Genomic DNA, 18,002 nt, shown 5'->3' on the forward strand with positions numbered 1-18,002 from the left:
TTGTGAACTGACAAGGTAATAGTATTTAAAATTTAATTTAAATATAAGAATGTCTTCCAAGGCTGCAAATCACCAGAGAATCCACTGACCTTCAGAACAGGGAGAAAGTCCCTGATTCTAGTTTTTCATCAGTCCCAGTTTATCAGATAACATACCTAATCCTTTTAGTGTCAATGAATCAATATCTGTTCAAACATCCATAACTGTAAAACTGGATGCAACTTCATTTACACTAAACATTTACATTTCTTGACTAGCTCTGAAATATTACTGCAGTTTTATGTAGGGGGTGCCGTATCCTCTGTAAGTTGATTTGTGATTAATTCCCCTTTTGTTGGTACACCATTCTGTGGCCATCTTGGCTATTCTGACTTCTTGCATGACAAAATGGCATTTTAGTATGTTAATCACCATTTAAGTGGAAGATTTCTCAAAACTTATTTGTGCAGTTGTACATATGTGTAGATACCTTTCAACCATCAGGAAACTTAATTTGTGGAAAGATGTATTTTTCGTAGAATTCAGATGGTTATACCATTGGATTATCTTTGAGACAAACCAGGAGATTTTGGGGAAAGAAATGGCATTGGTTGCAGGCAAAGAAAGGTTGAGCAATAAAATTTGTAGGTGTAATCTTGGTTTTAAAAATGGAATTTATGCAATTTAGCTTGGAGCTGGAAGTATCTACATGCATTATGTGTATTGAATAGTTTTTGTTTAATAATCCATGAGTTAAAGCTAGACAGAAGCAGCAAGATTGATTGGCTAAGCTCTGGATGAATTAAACATTGCCTTATTAGTTGTCTATATTCCCTTGTGAGCAGTACAAATGTGCATACAGCATCACTGTTTCATCATCCTGTCCCACAGTCCAGCATTGGCTTTGCATCACAGCGTTTTATGAAAATTGCGACTTTAAAGTGATGCTCGGTGCGTATGAACGACTTTACATAATAGGTTTGAGGTTTTTTTTCTCCCCCTCTTGTCCTCATTAGAGGCTTAAAAGCAGTTTTATTTAAAAAAAAAAAAAAAAAGCCCCCACCCCTAAAACATAATGGCACAGCTGTATTTTGACGTCATGTTGGAGCTGGATAAAAATTTCACATCTACATAAATGAGAACTTTTAAAGGATTAAGTGAAATTAAACCCTGGTTTTTTTTTAATGAGCATGATCATGGATTCCTGCACATGAAATATGCTGTAAAACATCAGCTATGTTTTTGTTTGCAGAATTGAGTTAAGGTTTGGTTAAAACTACAGGCTCTACAGTTAACTTTTATATGCATGACATGCTGCAAGAATTGAATGTGCATCTGCTACTGTTGGCTAATCAGTTCTGTTTTATTTCTTTTTTTCTTTTTTCAGGGCATGGGATGATTGTGGAGGGACATCCAGACCTTGAACACTGGGGTAGAAGACTAATGGCTTCCAGATTTGAAAATGACACGGAGTCAAAGAACTGTTCAGAGCCAGGTACGTTCTAAGAGTTTTAAACTTCTGAAGATTTATTTATGTTTTTCCTTTGGTTGCAATTTGTTTCTCAGCAGCAAGGCAATCTGAGGTATATCTATTTAAGAATAAAATGGTGGCACCATCTTATTTACCATAGAAATTATTCGTTTGTCTCAGAAATACATGAACTGCATTTGGCTACATTTCTGCTATAGGTGAAAACAGATCAAGCCTGATGGAGAAAGTGATTTCATAATGCTGGCATGTTGACTGGTTTATGGAGATCCCATGTTGCTTCAGGCTTGGCTGCTCTGAAACCATAATCGTATATTGTAAGCACAGATAAGGATGGATGTATAACTTTATCACACCCCTTTAATCTTAATTCTAATCTGAACAAGGATATATTTTATTCTTTAATGGCCATATTTCATTTTTTTCTCCATTTGGTTAGTAGATTTAGTCAGATGGTCTAGATAATTCTGATGTACTGTTTGCATTTTAGATTTTATACTTCCAGTGACTCATAATTTTGTTCCAACAAAGTTGACATTTTCAAATGGAAATAAGGTTTTGAAGATGACCTGTATTTAGGTGTAAATGCTACTAAAATAGGCAAGAGAACTCCACTAAGAAGCACTTTTGATCCTCATGCCTATTTTGTATGACTACAACTAGAGTTGTGAAATCACTGAATATCTGAATCTCTGTTGGACATTTCTTAACTTTTCATAAATGAGATGAAAACAAGAACTCGAATGAATGTGTGGAAAACGCTCTGAAATTGTATTTACTTCGAGTGCAGCTCTTCTGACCTTTCTGTAAATTAGGATATTTTGGTAACTCATGTACTTCACTGCATGCTGACCTTGCGTAGCACAAGAACTGTTTAAACATATGTTTCCTAATTGGGACTCAAACATGGCTAGAATTTCCTCCTTATTTTCATTTTAACCATGAGTTCATGGATTTTCTTGGTCGCTTGGATCGGCTCAGTCTGGCAAACTTCTGTTTTCCTCAAACCCTGAGTCACATGTGCTCCGTGACCCTGCGTGACTCGGTAGAAAGAGAATAGCAAAGCTGCCAGGCCTAGAAGTTAAGTCCCAGCTAACTACTTATTTCATAAAGATTTCTATAAATAACACCCATCCTGTAACATAACTCATAGGCTGAAGAGGATTTGGAGATGACTGTGAAATAACCTTCAGTATAATGAAAGACCTCTTTTATAACAGATAAATTAAAATCCAAAGGATGATAATTCTGCATGATGCATCTCAACGGGTACTCATGTCGGCCTGGGATGTTGATGAGCATGCAACAGAACGCTCTGGGTCATGGATAATTTGGAAGCAATTTCAAATATTTAATTTACTCACTTAGTGAAGTTTACCAGGTTATTACTTCATTACTGTTCATAGGAGGCAGGATCCTGAAGGGATTATAGAAATGTTTCCTGCTGTTGATGTGTGACGGAGCAAAAATGGCATTTTTTTTTCACCATTAAACAATACAAATGTGTAAGTGTTTTTTCTTTTAAGGCCGCACGGTCTGAATATTTTAATCACAAGACTCTGAAGTTTTCCGCACGTTGACTTTCCCCACTCCTTAGCACAAGAGGCACCGGATGGGCCGTGACATTCCTCAAATTTCTCCTCTCATCCCACCGCCGCCCTGCCTTGTCGGTTTAAAGCTGGTCATATGACTTTATTCCTTTCTCTTGAATAATCCTGTTAAAGTTGCAGTAAGATTAAAGTACAACCACCTTAGCCAGACTGTTCTCATTTGTACAGTTACTTGAAAGCAAGACATGCATTTTCGTTTGGTGTTGTGCCGACGGTCTGTTCTTGTGTTCATGTGTTTGTCCTGAACTGTTGATACAACTATCACTTTTGGGAAAATGCAGTCAATGAATAAATCTACAGGCAATCGATATTCATCCACTATAAAAGATGTGCTTTTATTGCCTTGTGGTAATGGCCACAACAGAAGCTGAATGGATGAAAATAATTTCTAAAGCTGTCCACCGTAATGGAAATGAGGGCCTGTTGGTAATGCATGCAGATGTTTTAAAGACTTGGCTGCTTGTTTATAACATTCTATGCACAAATCGAAGTTCATAATTTTTACTTGAGTATAAAATAACATGATGTTGATGGTTCACTGACATTGTCGCAGTTGAGGATTGAAGATGCAGTATTTAGGCAGGTAGTTTTCCAACCTTCAGTTTTTTGCAGGCATCTTCCCCTAGCCAATGGCAGCTTCACTTCTGGCTTTGTAGCAACTTAAATCCTTAAGTAGTTTTTATTATTTATTTATTTTTTGCCCTCTGTTGGGAGCAGAGGTGAGGTCACGCTCAGATCAGCTACTGTAAAAATGGTTTGCTTCAAACCAAGATGAAAGGGGCTGGAGTCAACAGCTTAAACTACACTTGGCACCCAGCATGTCATTACTAAAACTGCTTTCTTGAATTTAATTGCGTTTTCCAAAAAGGTTCTCAACATTTCAAAAATGAGCATATTCCAAGAATGGGTAAAAAGCACCAAAAAATAGAACAAGGCAACTTCGCCGTTTTGGTGAAGTCTGGTCTAGTTCATAATTTGCCAGATTGAATTATCCCAAGCTTGATACAAATTGACATTCTGTTGTCTAATATGAATTAAGCAAAAGTCCAAAAACATGAAATAGTAAGCCTCAAGTGACCAGCAGCTGCCAAAATGCTATGTTGTAGCAGTCTGAATGTTTCAATATGTTTTCATTATGTTCTCATGTTTTGACTATGCATATATAAGGGCTTTACTGAATAGTGCCATACCACATTACGGCAATTTGTAGTAATAGTGTAGAATTTTGAGTATTAGTCTTTCTACTTGAGCTCTATGCTGAACATTGGGCCCAGATAATGAGTGATTTATTAGCGACGGAGGGGAGAAGTACAAAATTGGTTAACTTGACACTGACCCCTTTCTTTCAAATTAGCCAGTTTGGTAGTGAATCTCTAGTTTTATCCAAGCAAATAATCAATCTACTACAACCAAGGTTGGAGAAATGTGTTGTTTTTTTTTTCCCCCCTTTGAACACTTTTTTTGTCCCAGATGTGTTGTGCATCTTAAATTCAGTATAATTAGGCATTGGTTTGAAGACTTGCATAGATTTTCCAGAGCTATCTTAGGTTTCAGTCACTTCCTCATCGTTATTTCTGATCAGCAGGGGAGCTTTTTCCGGGGTTCCTGGTGTGCTAATGTTTTTTCTTCCTATACCTAAGACTTGGGCTGCTAAAGCAGCCATTTATCATAAGTGCCTCTTTATATAGGTCACTGAGTAATCACTCCTGGAAAACAAAGTGCTATACTAACTGCTTTTTGGGCTCTTGCTTTATAAGTGCATGCTTCCACAGACCTGTCAGATTGAAATGATTACATTGTAAGTTTCTCCAAGCCAGACGTTGGGATGATTGTAAACCATAGAAGCCTGGCTAACTTCCTATGAGAAACAATTAATGCTTGATGTCCTTTTTAAACCCGTGTAAGATTTATGTGAAGTTCAAAATTACAGCCATAATGTTGGGCTTCCTGGAGATCTTCTCTGCTAAAAACAAATTTTATTACTTTGGGTTGAATGAAGTGGGCAGATCAGGGTGTTTAACTGTCAGTGCATCTGTCACATGTATGAATGTTGAGTGTCCATGTCGCTGCCAGACGACCAGGCTTAAATCCCTCCACCTGCCCTTCCGAGGATCCTCCTTTCTATCTGCGTCTGCTTTATAGTCCTTCATTGCTTGATTTAAAAGCCCACTAATGGGGAAAATCTTAAATCATGGACATTTTAATGCTGTCTTTTAAAAACCCTTCTTAATACTGTACTGATAAAATAATGCAACACAACTGCAATTGTTTAACTTATAGCTCAGATTCACTGAACAGGATCCTCATGCGAAAATGAGAAATCATGATTATTCCTTATTGGGGATACACGTTTAAACATTGTATTACTTACAAAAGTTGCTCTTGTCTTGGCGTATGCCTCATCAGCTTTGTATATCTGGAAATCTTTTTTTTTTTTTTTTTTGCTTCTTAAGGAATAGTTGTGTGCGTCTTTATGGGTTGTTGCTCTCTTGAGCTCATTCCAGACAGTTTCTAACTCTACAATCTGGTGTTAGAAAATAGAGCTGCATATTTTAAAAAATGCTTTCCTGTGATTGTGTAAAAAATGTAGATGCCTGAGATGAACATTTATTTTTCACTGGAATATGCATGAGCAAAATTAGTGTGGAAAATCCTAACAGTCAATATAAAACCAATTTTGATTTTTGGCTATCGCATTGCTCCATTTCCAAAACTGTTGAACACATTTTGTTCAGTTCTGCTTTCTTCCCCTGTAGCAACTTTACCAGCATCAAATGTTACTGTAGTAAAGTGGATGAGAAGATTGACTTGGTAGTCTATAGATTGTTAAAGTAGCTGGTAAAACTGTGGGTTACAACCATTGCATGCAGATCTTGAGTCACTTCCCCTCATCACATGCTTGCCTGTAGCAATCCCATGACGAATGGAACAAACACACTTTCATCTGTTACCCAAGTAAGGCAAGTAGCAAGATATCTGGAACAATATTTTTATTTTGGGATCCGAATGTTTTATGCGTTCTTCCAAGCGGTGTGGGCAACATGATGCATGCTCGCTGGGAAATGACTTGTGGCTTACTCGGGACTATTGGATTACTTTCTCACATGCATCCTCTTCCTGTGTAGATGTTGCTCCAAAGCATACAAGATTAGAAAGGGAGGATGGAACCACAGCTGCTAATGTGCTGGAGGACTGATTTGCATTCAATAAACACTGTTAAAACCAGATTAAACTCCCACACCAGTAGCATAATTGTCCTGGTTAAGGTACAATGTAAAGGCAAACAAAGCAAAATATCTTGGATTGTTTTGTTGGCTGTACATGTAGGCTGGTGATGCATATTTCATGAGATGGAGGAGGAACTGATTGTGACATGGAAAAATAGACATGGCTTGAAAAAGCTGCAGCTAATGTCTGTTGTGTGCAATGAGACAATTTTTTTTCTTTTCCAATTTTTTATTTAATTTTTTTTCCCTCAGTTGAATTAAAGGTGGAAAGCAGCAGCAAGTTTGTTTAGTTGTTGGAAGGTGAAGGCTTGCCGATGTTCAAATGCATATTTCTCAACTACAGGGAACACACCTGAAAGCATTTTAAAAGGGAATTATGCAGGGTGGGATTATGCTGCCGTGCATAATGCAGACTGACCTGACTTTTTCCATTGTTGGCTTGCAAACAAGAAGCAATGATGCAGCAGAGGAGGCACAGGGAGGAGCAGAAACAAACACCTGCAGAAAACTTTTTTTGTGCAGAACTCGTTGAGAATGCCTGACCTCCTTATGAATTTATACACCCTTTGATGCATTGTGTCCTGTTCCACTTTTAGCAAGGTACTAATAAACGTGCTGGTGTTGGCGCTGCATGTCACCCTGAGGGGAAAGTGTACTTCTAAAGCTGAATGCATGTCTCACAGCAGTCTTATTTAACAAGGAGTCCTTTGGTCCAGAAGCAACTGTAACTATGACGTCCCATGTGACTTTGTGAAACTGTTGAACTTTGGCAGAATAAAGGTGTATCAAGAAATTGGATTGAGCAACTTGAATGAAGGTCAGATTTGGTACATGGAGATCTTTGAAGTTTCTGTCCTGATGAAGGATTACAGATAGAAGTTTATCAAGTTCAAAGTCATAACCGTTTATCAAGAATCTCATGTTTCTCTCTGCTGATGAGCGTCATGGAGACATCATAGTACAATTTCAAGTCCATGTCACACTGCACTGTAATTAACAGAAAAAGGAGTCACAAAGTATTCAGTGCGTTTACTGTATAGTACATGGGCATATTTTCAGTAAGTTCAACTTTCCTTGGGTAACTTCAATCTTTTTACAAATAAAATTTGGCATTATTGGCTGCAAGCTGTAAAGTGAATGAATCTCAAAATGTATCGAGGTGTATAAACTCTGAAATTCGGATTCTCTTAAAAGTAAAACTGAAAGCAATTCTAATGTAAACATACAGGTTAAGTTGCTCATGAGGCTGTTCATGAATTTTCTTTACTTAAATGTTTTGCTGGCAGACTAAGTTTGACATTCTCGATGGATTTCCATAAGTTGAATCATGATTGCGTGTTTGCAAGAATAGCTGATCAGTGCATCTACATTACGCTGCTCACTGATGCCTTCTGGAGCAAGCTAATTATCTAATGGGCTAATAATGACCCAGAGGAAGCGCTCCCTCTCAAGAGTCTCTTGACTGCTGTAGTGGATTGTCAGTTGTATTTAGTTAATGACCTGGCTGGTCTGTGGGTCAGAGCAGCCTTTGGCAGAGGGCAACACCGGGCATTCTGCCGAATAACATTTTGCTCATGTCACTTTTTTTTTTTTTTGGTTGTATAATATTTGAGACTTGTGCTTGTCTCGCTCTCCCGGGAAGATCCGTTTAGCCTTATTACATAGTTTGATGGAGCCATGCAGGCAAAAAGGTCCACTTCATAACCTTGCTTGAGTCATAAGGTTTTGTTCATAGACCACCAGAAGTGCAGAGGGAACACTTGCACACATTCATGTACATTCCTGCCAGGCTTTTCTTTTTTTTTGCCCTCCCTCTGGTGCAGCAGGAGGTACCAGATGCTGAAGGCCATCATGTAACTGAGCCATGATGTTTGTGATTTGGCCAGATTATAAAATACATGAGGAAAAGTAAAAAAAAATTGTCCTGCATGCACTGCCACAAATGTTTCATATTGAGATTGGTTATTTTGATTTTTGTACAAAAGGCAAGGATTGTGAGAAAATGTTTACTTTATGCTTTATGAATTAAAGTGTTGAAAACCAATACAGCTGGAAAAAAACTCTCCTAATTTACAGCAGTTTGAAGCTGATCTAATCGTAAAATTGACCATTTACAACCCGACCACTCCATAACTCTTAAATTAATCTTCATCACATTTACATCTGTCTTGGTCATATTTAATCATTCCAGCTTACTATGTTAAGTCATCAGCTGCTCTTTCAGTGGGGTTTCTTTGGTGTAAGACGTGATCTGAAAATTAAAGTGTTTAACTTCATTAAATTAATGTGACTGCATTTTAAACAGTGACGGTTTTGGTGTTGACCAGATTAATTTGGTTAACCTTTTTGCTTGATATCCATGTCTACTGGGCATTTTTGCAGCGGACATAAAATGTTTCTTGATGGCTACAACTCTAGTTATTGCTCCAAATGAGGAAACACAAACATTACTTTAAAATACTGTAAGTCTTCTGTTGCAAAGATCTGGCTTGTGGCAAAACGGCTAAATTTGTTTTAGTCTGATCCCTCTACTGTACATCAAACAGCAGTTGGAATTAACAACACTTTTTATCCTCTTAAAAATATCGTAATTGATACGGTTTTCCCTGAAGTGTGCTTTGCTCTTGCAAATTAGATTAGGGATTTCTATTGCATTACACCAGCTGGAGCAATAAATTCCTCTCGACACTTTAAGAAATCTTAAAATTGATGGTATGCATTATGAATTTTCTTGGAATTTAAAAAGGAATAGGTGATTTTCTTATAAACAACATTGAAACATTTATTGCCCACTTGTTGAAACAAATCTGAAGGACTTGTAGCTTTTAATCACAAAGCATTAATGTAGTATCACCAGTGAAATTCTTAACCAGTGTGGCACAGAGTGAAGACTGTAGCGATATTTAACAAATTCATCAGAGTAGTAAATGTGGACCTCCTAAAAGCTGCAAGTTTTAATTATTTGAGTTTCAATTATTTGAGTCTTTGCCCTTAATCAGCTGTATTCTTCCAAAGTGTTACTCTTATGCAGAGTAGGGTGTGGTCTATAAAATTCCATGTTGTGTGGGACTTGAAATGTAAATTAAACGGTTTTAAAAACTTAATGTTAAAATTCTTTTTGCAGCTGATTAAAGCTTGACTGGTTTGTTGCACATTAACAATCCTAATAGGGACACTTCCCGTTAATTTCTTGGTGTCAAATGTTTTGATTTGCCTCGGTCTGTGTGGACACCATGTCCTGTCCTTGTGAGGGAATTGGCTGTGAAAGCAATGTTCATGTCTGGTTTGACCTCTGTTGGCAGCAGACGGTGGCAAACCCCATAGACGCTGTCTGATTGAATGTTAACGAGGCTGAGCGCTGACCTCCTGCCTGCCTGTCATCACTGTGCAGTCTTGGCGCTTACACCCTTTTTAGGTTCACCTTTATGCTGTCATTCAGTGACGATTACAGTGGCAAGCTGGGATTGGGTAAAGCTTTCTGCTAACTAACCTGTAGGCATGCTGGAATCCCAACTGAACATGTAGGGAGGATAAATCAACTCTTTTGATTTTTGCATGCCGTTTTAATCTAAAATTCATGTTTGAGGGCTATTTGTTGGTTATAAATCCTGTAATTGATTTTGCAGGCAGCCATCTAACACTTCAGAAAATAAACCTGTCGGATATGAAAAGATGTAAAGCTGCCTGACACAATCAATACTGTTAGATCTATGTTGGTACTCTGGTACTTCATTACAGATTAAAATAATGGTGCATGTTTGTACAGAGATTTAATTTCTTCCGCCTCTCCATAATCAAAGCTTGGACTTTTAGTGTCAGCACCTGTAGTGTGCATTCGTTTAAAGTTAGTGTTTAAGATGGGAATTGGTGCATATTTCTGCCATGATTTTAATTTTGTGATGAAGTGGATGTTTGTTACTACATGGGTCAGTCAGTGCAGCATTTGGAAGCGGTGAATTCAGTTTCATGTCACAGTACTTCTGACTGATGCAGAAATGGATGCAGAGGCTCCCTTTATAGCACCATATCACGAGGCCCCAAATGTGTTTTCAGTTCAATATTCCATTCATGTATTTTTTTTTTTTCTTAGACATGTTTGAGTCATGCGCATTTGACTCTATGGCCAGACAGCTTGAGTAGGAATGTCATTTCTGTTGCATCAGACAAAGCGCTTTGTAATAGAATTCAAGGGGTTTTGAATACATATTTTTTTTCAGGATTTAATGCAACACACCTACTCATAATTGTGCAGAGTAATTTATGTGGAAACAAAAGGAATTCTTCTTTTTTTTCCCCTCTTAAGAATAAAACTCAAACAGCATTTTATTTTCAGGCTTGATTGCAAATGTTGTAGAATCACTAGTTGTATCTAAGTGTTAGATATTTTTAGTCCATCTTCTTTTAGATTACATGGAGAAAGATGAAGATTTTTAAAGTTTTGTCAAAGATTTAGTTGTAGACTTATCCAAACATGTTTAAACGACTCTATCACTTCTCTGACTGTACGCTTAGGGTCATCATCCTGCTGGAAGGTGAACCTAACTCAGTCCAATACATTATGGAGCCCCTGAGTTTTCAATCAGCTTTGATCTAGTTCCACTTTTTTGGAGAAAAGCATCCCTGCATGATGCTGCCACCACCACCATGCTTCATGCTGGACATGATGCAGACAGGGTGGATCTATACCATTCCAGGGTTAACGGGGTTCACTTGACTGCTTATCAAGTTTCTGTCAGTTTAGATGAATGGCTTTGCCTCAGTAGGGTTGCAGTCGTGTCTTTTCTTGAACGTCTCATGAAAAGATGTAAATGGTTTGGGAACCCTGCTTTATACTTAGAATGTTTGATCTCTGACCTCCTTTCCCCAATGCTCTAACAAACCCCAAAGAACGGGTTTGCAGAACGGGTGCATTTGGAGTTTAAATTTAAGATGGTGGGCTTACTTGCACTTTTGCTGACTTTTATAGGCAATTGTTTGCATTGGATTTGGCAGATATCATTCTGGATTTCCACTTGTAAAAATGTAAAACTATGTATCCTTTTCACTTGTATTTTGTTAGCCTGTCAAGCTCCAATAAGCATTAAAGTTGTGACAAAATGTAGTTGGAAGAGAACCTGTTTGAAGCATTAACTGTTGCTGGCATGCACGCTGGCTGTTAATTGACAACCTGCTGAAAGCGAAAACCATTTCACTCTGAGATTTGATACCATATGGAGCTCACTGGGTGAAAGCCACTAAGTCTGAATCTGATGTAGACATATGGTTCTTGCTGGCAGCTTGTCTGCTATACTTGGAAACTTCAGTCCACAACACTTAATATTTTTGCTTTAATTTCAGGTTAATCTAAAATAAATCTAACATGGCTGCAAGGTCCAGGTTCTGCATAGGAATATTAGCTTTTCAGATTAGTTGGCACATTACGTGAATTTGTTCCAGTACAAAAAACAAACCATCAGTCGGCAAATAGTTGCCAGTTGTAAAATACTTTGGGACAGAGACCGACTAATCTATTTCAATCATAAGACTGTCCTTTTTTTTTTTTTTTTTTTTTTTAAAAAAGGCTCTTTAGACCTCGGGCAAGTTGCTGTCACACACTCCACCTCTGAGATGTACATAAGATTCTCCTCACTACCTGAGGCAGTTTTCTCAGTCCTGTTCCTTGGGGTACCTTGTTTTTTTTTTCTTTTTTTTAGATGTTTAAGTTCAATTTCAAGCTGTTAAATTTTTAAACATTTGCAATAATCCAGCAACATCCTAAGGTTATTGGAGTTTTTTTTCTCTCTCTCTCTCTTTTGATCCATTAGTCCTAGTTCAACAGAATCAGATCAAACACATATGTTGCTCTCATCAGGGAAATGACCTGCCTCCGTCTCCAGCCAGAAGCAATATAATTGTGACCCCAGAGATCTGAGCTGTGATCACTCTGGACTGAAGCTGGAGCACCTGATGAACCTTGGCGTGTTCATTCTGCCTGATTGCTTTAATTCTGATTTCACACTCAAGATTTTCCTCAGTCAGAATGTCTGGCTGTTTGTATTGATTAAGATGTGTGATATGCTGCAGTTTAAGTTGGGATTTTGAGCAGATTCTATGAGGGTCTTCCCCCCCCCCCACCCCAACACAAGAACAGATCTGAGTGCAAACTAAACACCCCCAGACGGATAGCCATCATAAAGTCACAAAGTCCTGTTGGGGTGGGCTGGGTACATGAATACCTCACAGTCATGCTGCTGATATGTTGTGACCGTGACATTTCCTCTCTTCTCAGCAATACACGAGTTCCCCGATGACCTTTTCACCAATGACGAACGAAAGAGTGGAGCCGTCCTGCTGCACATCGCAGCGGTAAGAGAGCTATCAACTAATGGGAGGCATACGCACTCAGTGTTTCTTACCGTTTTAAGTATCCTTTATTATCCTTTGTTTTTAGTTTCTGTGCAGAAGTGGGATTTAAAACAAATTGGAATAAACTGAATGAAATTGCTTGGCCTAAAGTAAATTATGTTGTTTTGCAAGCCTGAGTTTGCTGTATGGACCTTTTGAAACGGGTTTGATTTAATTTAGTCAAATCAGTGCTTTAAATCCATTTCAACACGGGCAACATTATTCTTTTAAGCTTAATGTCTTAACATTAGAACATGATGTCTAAGCAATCTACCATTTTCCTTGGATTAAAAAAAATTACCAGTTAAAGAGCTTTAGTAGAATGAAACCGATTTATTTTTTTCCCCCAATATGTACAGTACCTTGAGATGACGTAATGTGTATATTAGACGAATTAGAATTTACTTTAATTTTCTCTCCTTTTGGGTTAAATGCATAACCTTAAGAATATGGCACATTTTAAAAGCATTTTGAGTTTATTGTTTTTAAAACCATATTAAGGAAAGTATTGCTATTTATTAACACAGGATTGAAAAATGTTTCATTTGGTTTTGGAAGTAAAACCTGAGATGGAGAATATGTAGCAGATTTCCAGCTCAACAAAGCTGGAATCTGCCATTGTTGCTGAAATGCAATAATTGTCAGACCTCTGAGACTTTAACAACTTTGCTTCCGTTTTTAGATTAAATGTACTGGTCATTCTTCTGACTTGGTGTAATGTACTGGCCTCACTGATCAGCAGGATAGCCCTAAGTGTGAAGGTTTTGAGTGCTGCAGTCCTGCAGTGCCCCCTGTGGACAGCATAGAGCAGAGCATTTCTGTGAAAGCACATCAGCCTTGATAGTGTCACGACTGATCTATAATTTATAGATCTCTTCTCCGCTGCTGAAACAGGCTGAATCTCCCCCTTCCTTCTCACTGTGGGAGTATAAAGATCCTGTCAGGTTTTCTCATTGCAAGGGGAAACGTTACTGACATTGGAATTTAATGCAGATAGTTTTTTTTCCAATCTTGTACCATGGTTTGTTGTTCCCCTTTCCTTGTCCTTTAGCAGCGGTAACAAGCAGTTCTGATCTATAAAGAAAATTTCAGTTAAAGAAAAAATGGATTCATACATGCATTTTCTACACCTTATATGGATTTATCTGACTTCTCCTTTCAGACTCTTTACATGTTTCTGGCACTCGCCATAACTTGTGATGAATACTTCGTGACGTCACTGGAGAAGATCTGTGAGGTACCGTGAGGGCTTTAATCCTTTATTTATTTTTTGTTCTCCCTAAATATTACATAACAAATTCACAATACTTTTCATATTGCAGAAACTAGATCTCAGTGAAGATGTTGCTGGAGCTACCTTCATGGCAGCTGGCAGTTCTGCGCCAGAGCTCTTTGCATCTGTCATCGGTACACACACTCACACACAGACGCACGCATGCAGGTCGTGCATACAGACGGTCCCAGATGCTCTGTGTCACTGCTCGTTCTGAGACGCTCCCTCCTTGTGTGCAGGTGTCTTCATCACCCATGGAGACGTGGGGGTGGGGACCATCGTCGGCTCAGCAGTTTTCAACATCCTATGCATCATTGGTGTGTGTGGAATCTTCGCCGGACAGGTGCGTGAGTCAGAGCGAGGGACTTACTGCTGCTGCATCATCTTTATTTATAGACTGTAGAGCAGCACACGTGCTGACCTGCCCCCCGCCCTCTGAGGAGAAACAAAAGCTTCTGAAATTGAGGACTGATTTAGTTGTAGTTTGGCTTTAGAAGACGACAAAATGCCAAAGTTTTAGCAATGACAAATGGTTCTAGAGAGCAAAGATTGAAAGATTTTTGCAATCGTTTCCATAATCGGTTCACATTTCATGCAGTTTGCTTCTTGATACTTTGTTCTATATATTTGACTCAAAAGCCTGAAATACTTCACACAGCATCATATTAAATCAGCATAACTGATTTAACATTACAATGTCTGCACAAATGCATCATTTGTGTGATGGGTGCAATTTTTGTGCTTTTCTTTTTTAGGACAGTACTCTTGTAGATTACGACTGCAATTATCTAAGTTGCACTTTCAAAATAAAACTTATTTCCTAAATCTTTAAATTTAGAAATTAAATGCAAAGATTTAGAAAATAATACCTTTAATTTAAATATTTGCATAAAATTATAACTGGCAAACTGTAGCACTGTGATGAAAACGTGTTTTCTTAAGGTCAGACGTTTTGACCTTCACAATTGCTCTTCAATTAAACGTCTGATTAGGAATTTAGCCCTTCAAACCTCACGTTTTTCCAGTTTTGTTGTTTCCATTTTCAGTTCAGATTGCCGTCAAATAAAAGCACTGCAACATCGGCGGGTCAGATTCAGAATAGTTGAATAAAATACTATTCGGAATTTGCAATGTCTTGATTTAGAAGGACTTTGCTGCACATAGTTGATGCCTTTTGATAATTCACACAATATTTATTTTTTCTCAGTTTTCTGAAATCAAACACTTGGTACCATAACAAATGTTTCTACTTGTAAATTCTCAGGTGGTGTTGCTGACCTGGTGGGCTGTTTTCAGGGACTCCTTCTACTATATCCTATCTGTTATAGCTTTGATTGCAGTAAGTTAACATTAGCAGTCAATACACGTGCATTTTTGTACTTGGATTTTAGATTATACTAATCTGTTCCTTTTTTCTGCAGTTCATCTACGATGAGAAGATAGTTTGGTGAGAAGATTTTCCTGTTCAGCTTTAAATACAACGTATTGAGAGTTTAGTTGAGGTTAACTCGTATTCAACTAGTTGTTGCACAAAAATGTCAAACTAGCCAATAACATGATGCAGCTTTAGCTAAAATTGAATAGCAATACTAAAATTTGACAACTTTGACAAGTTACACCTGAATGAGTTTAATTTAATAGTTTAAGTGCTTCTAACACAGAAGATCAATTTTATCTTGGTGTTTGGTGTTGCTCACCATAACTGTTGGAAATATTTCTACTTATGAAAAAACATAAACAGCTAAGTGTAAAAGATTAGTCTTTCGCTGAGCTCACCAGTTCACAGGAACAGGTGGAACTCTGGTACTAACTTACTGCATACAAAATAAAAACTTGCTTTTACATGTTGGATATTAATATTGTAGAAATGGCAATGTTAAGAATTTAACCCAGCTATATCTTGAGGCCAGTAACTCTTGTGCTGAAGTATCATTAACATGTCTGCATTTTACACAGTAGTAACAAATTCCATAAACATTCTCAAAATGAAATCTTTTTGAAAAGATTCATCTTTTCAATATTCTATGTTAAGAATTTATAGCTCCACATTTTCTAGAATAGAATCTGTGTTTGAACTCTTTATTTTTTCCTCCTACAGGTGGGAGAGTTTGGTGCTTGTCCTCATGTATGCAGGCTACATCCTGGTCATGAAGTGAGTTTTGCCCATTTTCAAAAACAGTTCTTGTTAGATCGGGTTTATTGGACTATTAAAGTTCTGCTTCACTCCTGTACACAAACATCTGTGAGCTGATGAGTATAAACGACTGCGCTCTCACAAGAGGGCAGTAATTTTTCCAGCTGGAGGGGAGTGTCCCATTTCTGTCCCCTGCCCAGATGGTGCACATTTTCCTCTCTATGGATATTATATGCTGCTGCTTGCACTATAAAATTGTTTTCTTTTAATTAAACAATGTGACACATTCCTCATATTTTGCAGTTTATAATTAGAAATGTGTTTAAATCCTAATTTTAGCTCTTCAACACAGCAGACATATGTTGGCCTTCAGAGAACTTGGTTCTTTTTTTTTTCTAAACATAGATCTATGCGTTTATGACTATAAGTGCACTCCATTAGGCCACATTTGTCTTTACAGTCCAGACTCAATAATACCAACCATGCTGTCCTGTGCTGCTGTCTCTGTCCAGCTGGTAATCTGTGCTACACTCAGCGGCAGCCTGCTCACTCGCTGCCATAAGAGTTTAATCTTTTTCCCTCTGCAGTGGCTAAGAGCACCAGGCTTAACCGGATCACTCCCCTCCTTTCTCATTTGGAGGAATAAATGCTTACAGTAGGACATGCTGTCATGTCTCCCTTAACCCAAAATATCTGCGGAGCATTTTGGGCCGTTCAAGTCCAAATGGAGCAGAGTGCATTTAACATGGACCGTCTGGGTCTCTGATTTGAGATAATGCTCCGCCCCTCCCTCGTCAAATGCGCTGAGATGAAAGCTGAAGTGGGAGGAAAAAAAAAGAAAATGTTGCCATAAATTATAAGCTGTACATCTCATCTCTTGAGCATTTTATGTTTGTTCTCTAAATCTAATCCTGTAACTGATAAAATGCACTCTTAATACCATTATATGCACACTGAAGTTGAGTCTTTGGGATCAAAACGAGGGATGCACAGTGGCTGTTTTAGCAAACCTGAGGGGAAAATAATGCAGTAAAGATTTTCTACTGTTTCGTTGACAGATTAACTTTATCAACCATTTTGTAGGAAGAAATTCGTTTTTTAAAAACTCTAAACTTATCCTGCTCTTTTGGGTCACTTGCTGTTGTGCAAACAGGGCCTCTTAAATATGATGGCTTGTATTTAGCAATGATGCTGCAGCACGGTATCATAACTAATTATACCAACTAGAATAGTTTCTTACTGAAATCCACAGAACATTTTTCAATGCAATGTCTCTGTTCCTTGACCCATGATAAAAAAAAAAACTTCACTATTATAAAATAACTTTTTATTATAATGAAGTGCTGGTGAGTCAATGCTCTGTTTTAGCTGGAGGGACAAAAGTCTGCATATTTTGGGTTTAGAGAATCCAAAATGCGCAAGAACTTTTCCACTGCTGGACCAACTGCTGGATAACTGGGTAATCTACAAAAGGTTGTCCTGTGCTTAGTCCAAGCATTACTTGAAGGATGAGAGGGAAAAAATGACAGAAAAAGTTTTACTTGTAATCATAGCCCTAAGAGCATGTGAAGCCAAAGCCTTCCAAAATATTGATTTTTATAAAGTCTCTCCTAAGCCACAGATTTAAGTCTCACCTGGGCTAAAACAAGACTGGACTGTTACTCAGGGCTCAAGTTATGTTTTAAGATTAAATAAAATCTTTCACTTAGAAATGAAAGTTCTAGAGTCTGGGGGTGGGGGTGAGGAGGCACAGAAGATTCTCATGGTCTAATAGAAATTTTCTAGTTGGTGATGATTTGGAGAGGAATGTCTGCTGGTGTTGGTGTACCAGGTGTTAAGCAACCCTGTTCAACACCTCTGCAACCACAATGCAATAATTCATCCAAAAGAAGCCCTGATTACAGAA

General features: G+C 38.0%; 1 protein-coding gene across 4 annotated transcripts in view; it reads left to right on the forward strand.

Moving 5' to 3' along the window:
- slc24a4b (solute carrier family 24 member 4b) overlaps positions 1–18,002 on the forward strand; it is a 41,075-nt gene that overhangs the window by 14,288 nt on the left and 8,785 nt on the right. For all 4 annotated transcript variants that reach the window (XM_028040550.1, XM_028040548.1, XM_028040547.1 and 1 more), the window contains 8 exons: positions 1,367–1,474; positions 12,574–12,650; positions 13,852–13,926; positions 14,012–14,096; positions 14,202–14,305; positions 15,227–15,301; positions 15,384–15,409; positions 16,061–16,114. In XM_028040550.1, coding sequence (XP_027896351.1) covers positions 1,375–1,474; positions 12,574–12,650; positions 13,852–13,926; positions 14,012–14,096; positions 14,202–14,305; positions 15,227–15,301; positions 15,384–15,409; positions 16,061–16,114 — 596 coding nt within the window. In that variant the 5' untranslated portion in view covers positions 1,367–1,374. The remainder of the gene's footprint in view (positions 1–1,366; positions 1,475–12,573; positions 12,651–13,851; positions 13,927–14,011; positions 14,097–14,201; positions 14,306–15,226; positions 15,302–15,383; positions 15,410–16,060; positions 16,115–18,002) is intronic.

Source organism: Xiphophorus couchianus, chromosome 15 (genome assembly GCF_001444195.1).
Source record: "Xiphophorus couchianus chromosome 15, X_couchianus-1.0, whole genome shotgun sequence".
Lineage (NCBI taxonomy): Eukaryota > Metazoa > Chordata > Actinopteri > Cyprinodontiformes > Poeciliidae > Xiphophorus > Xiphophorus couchianus.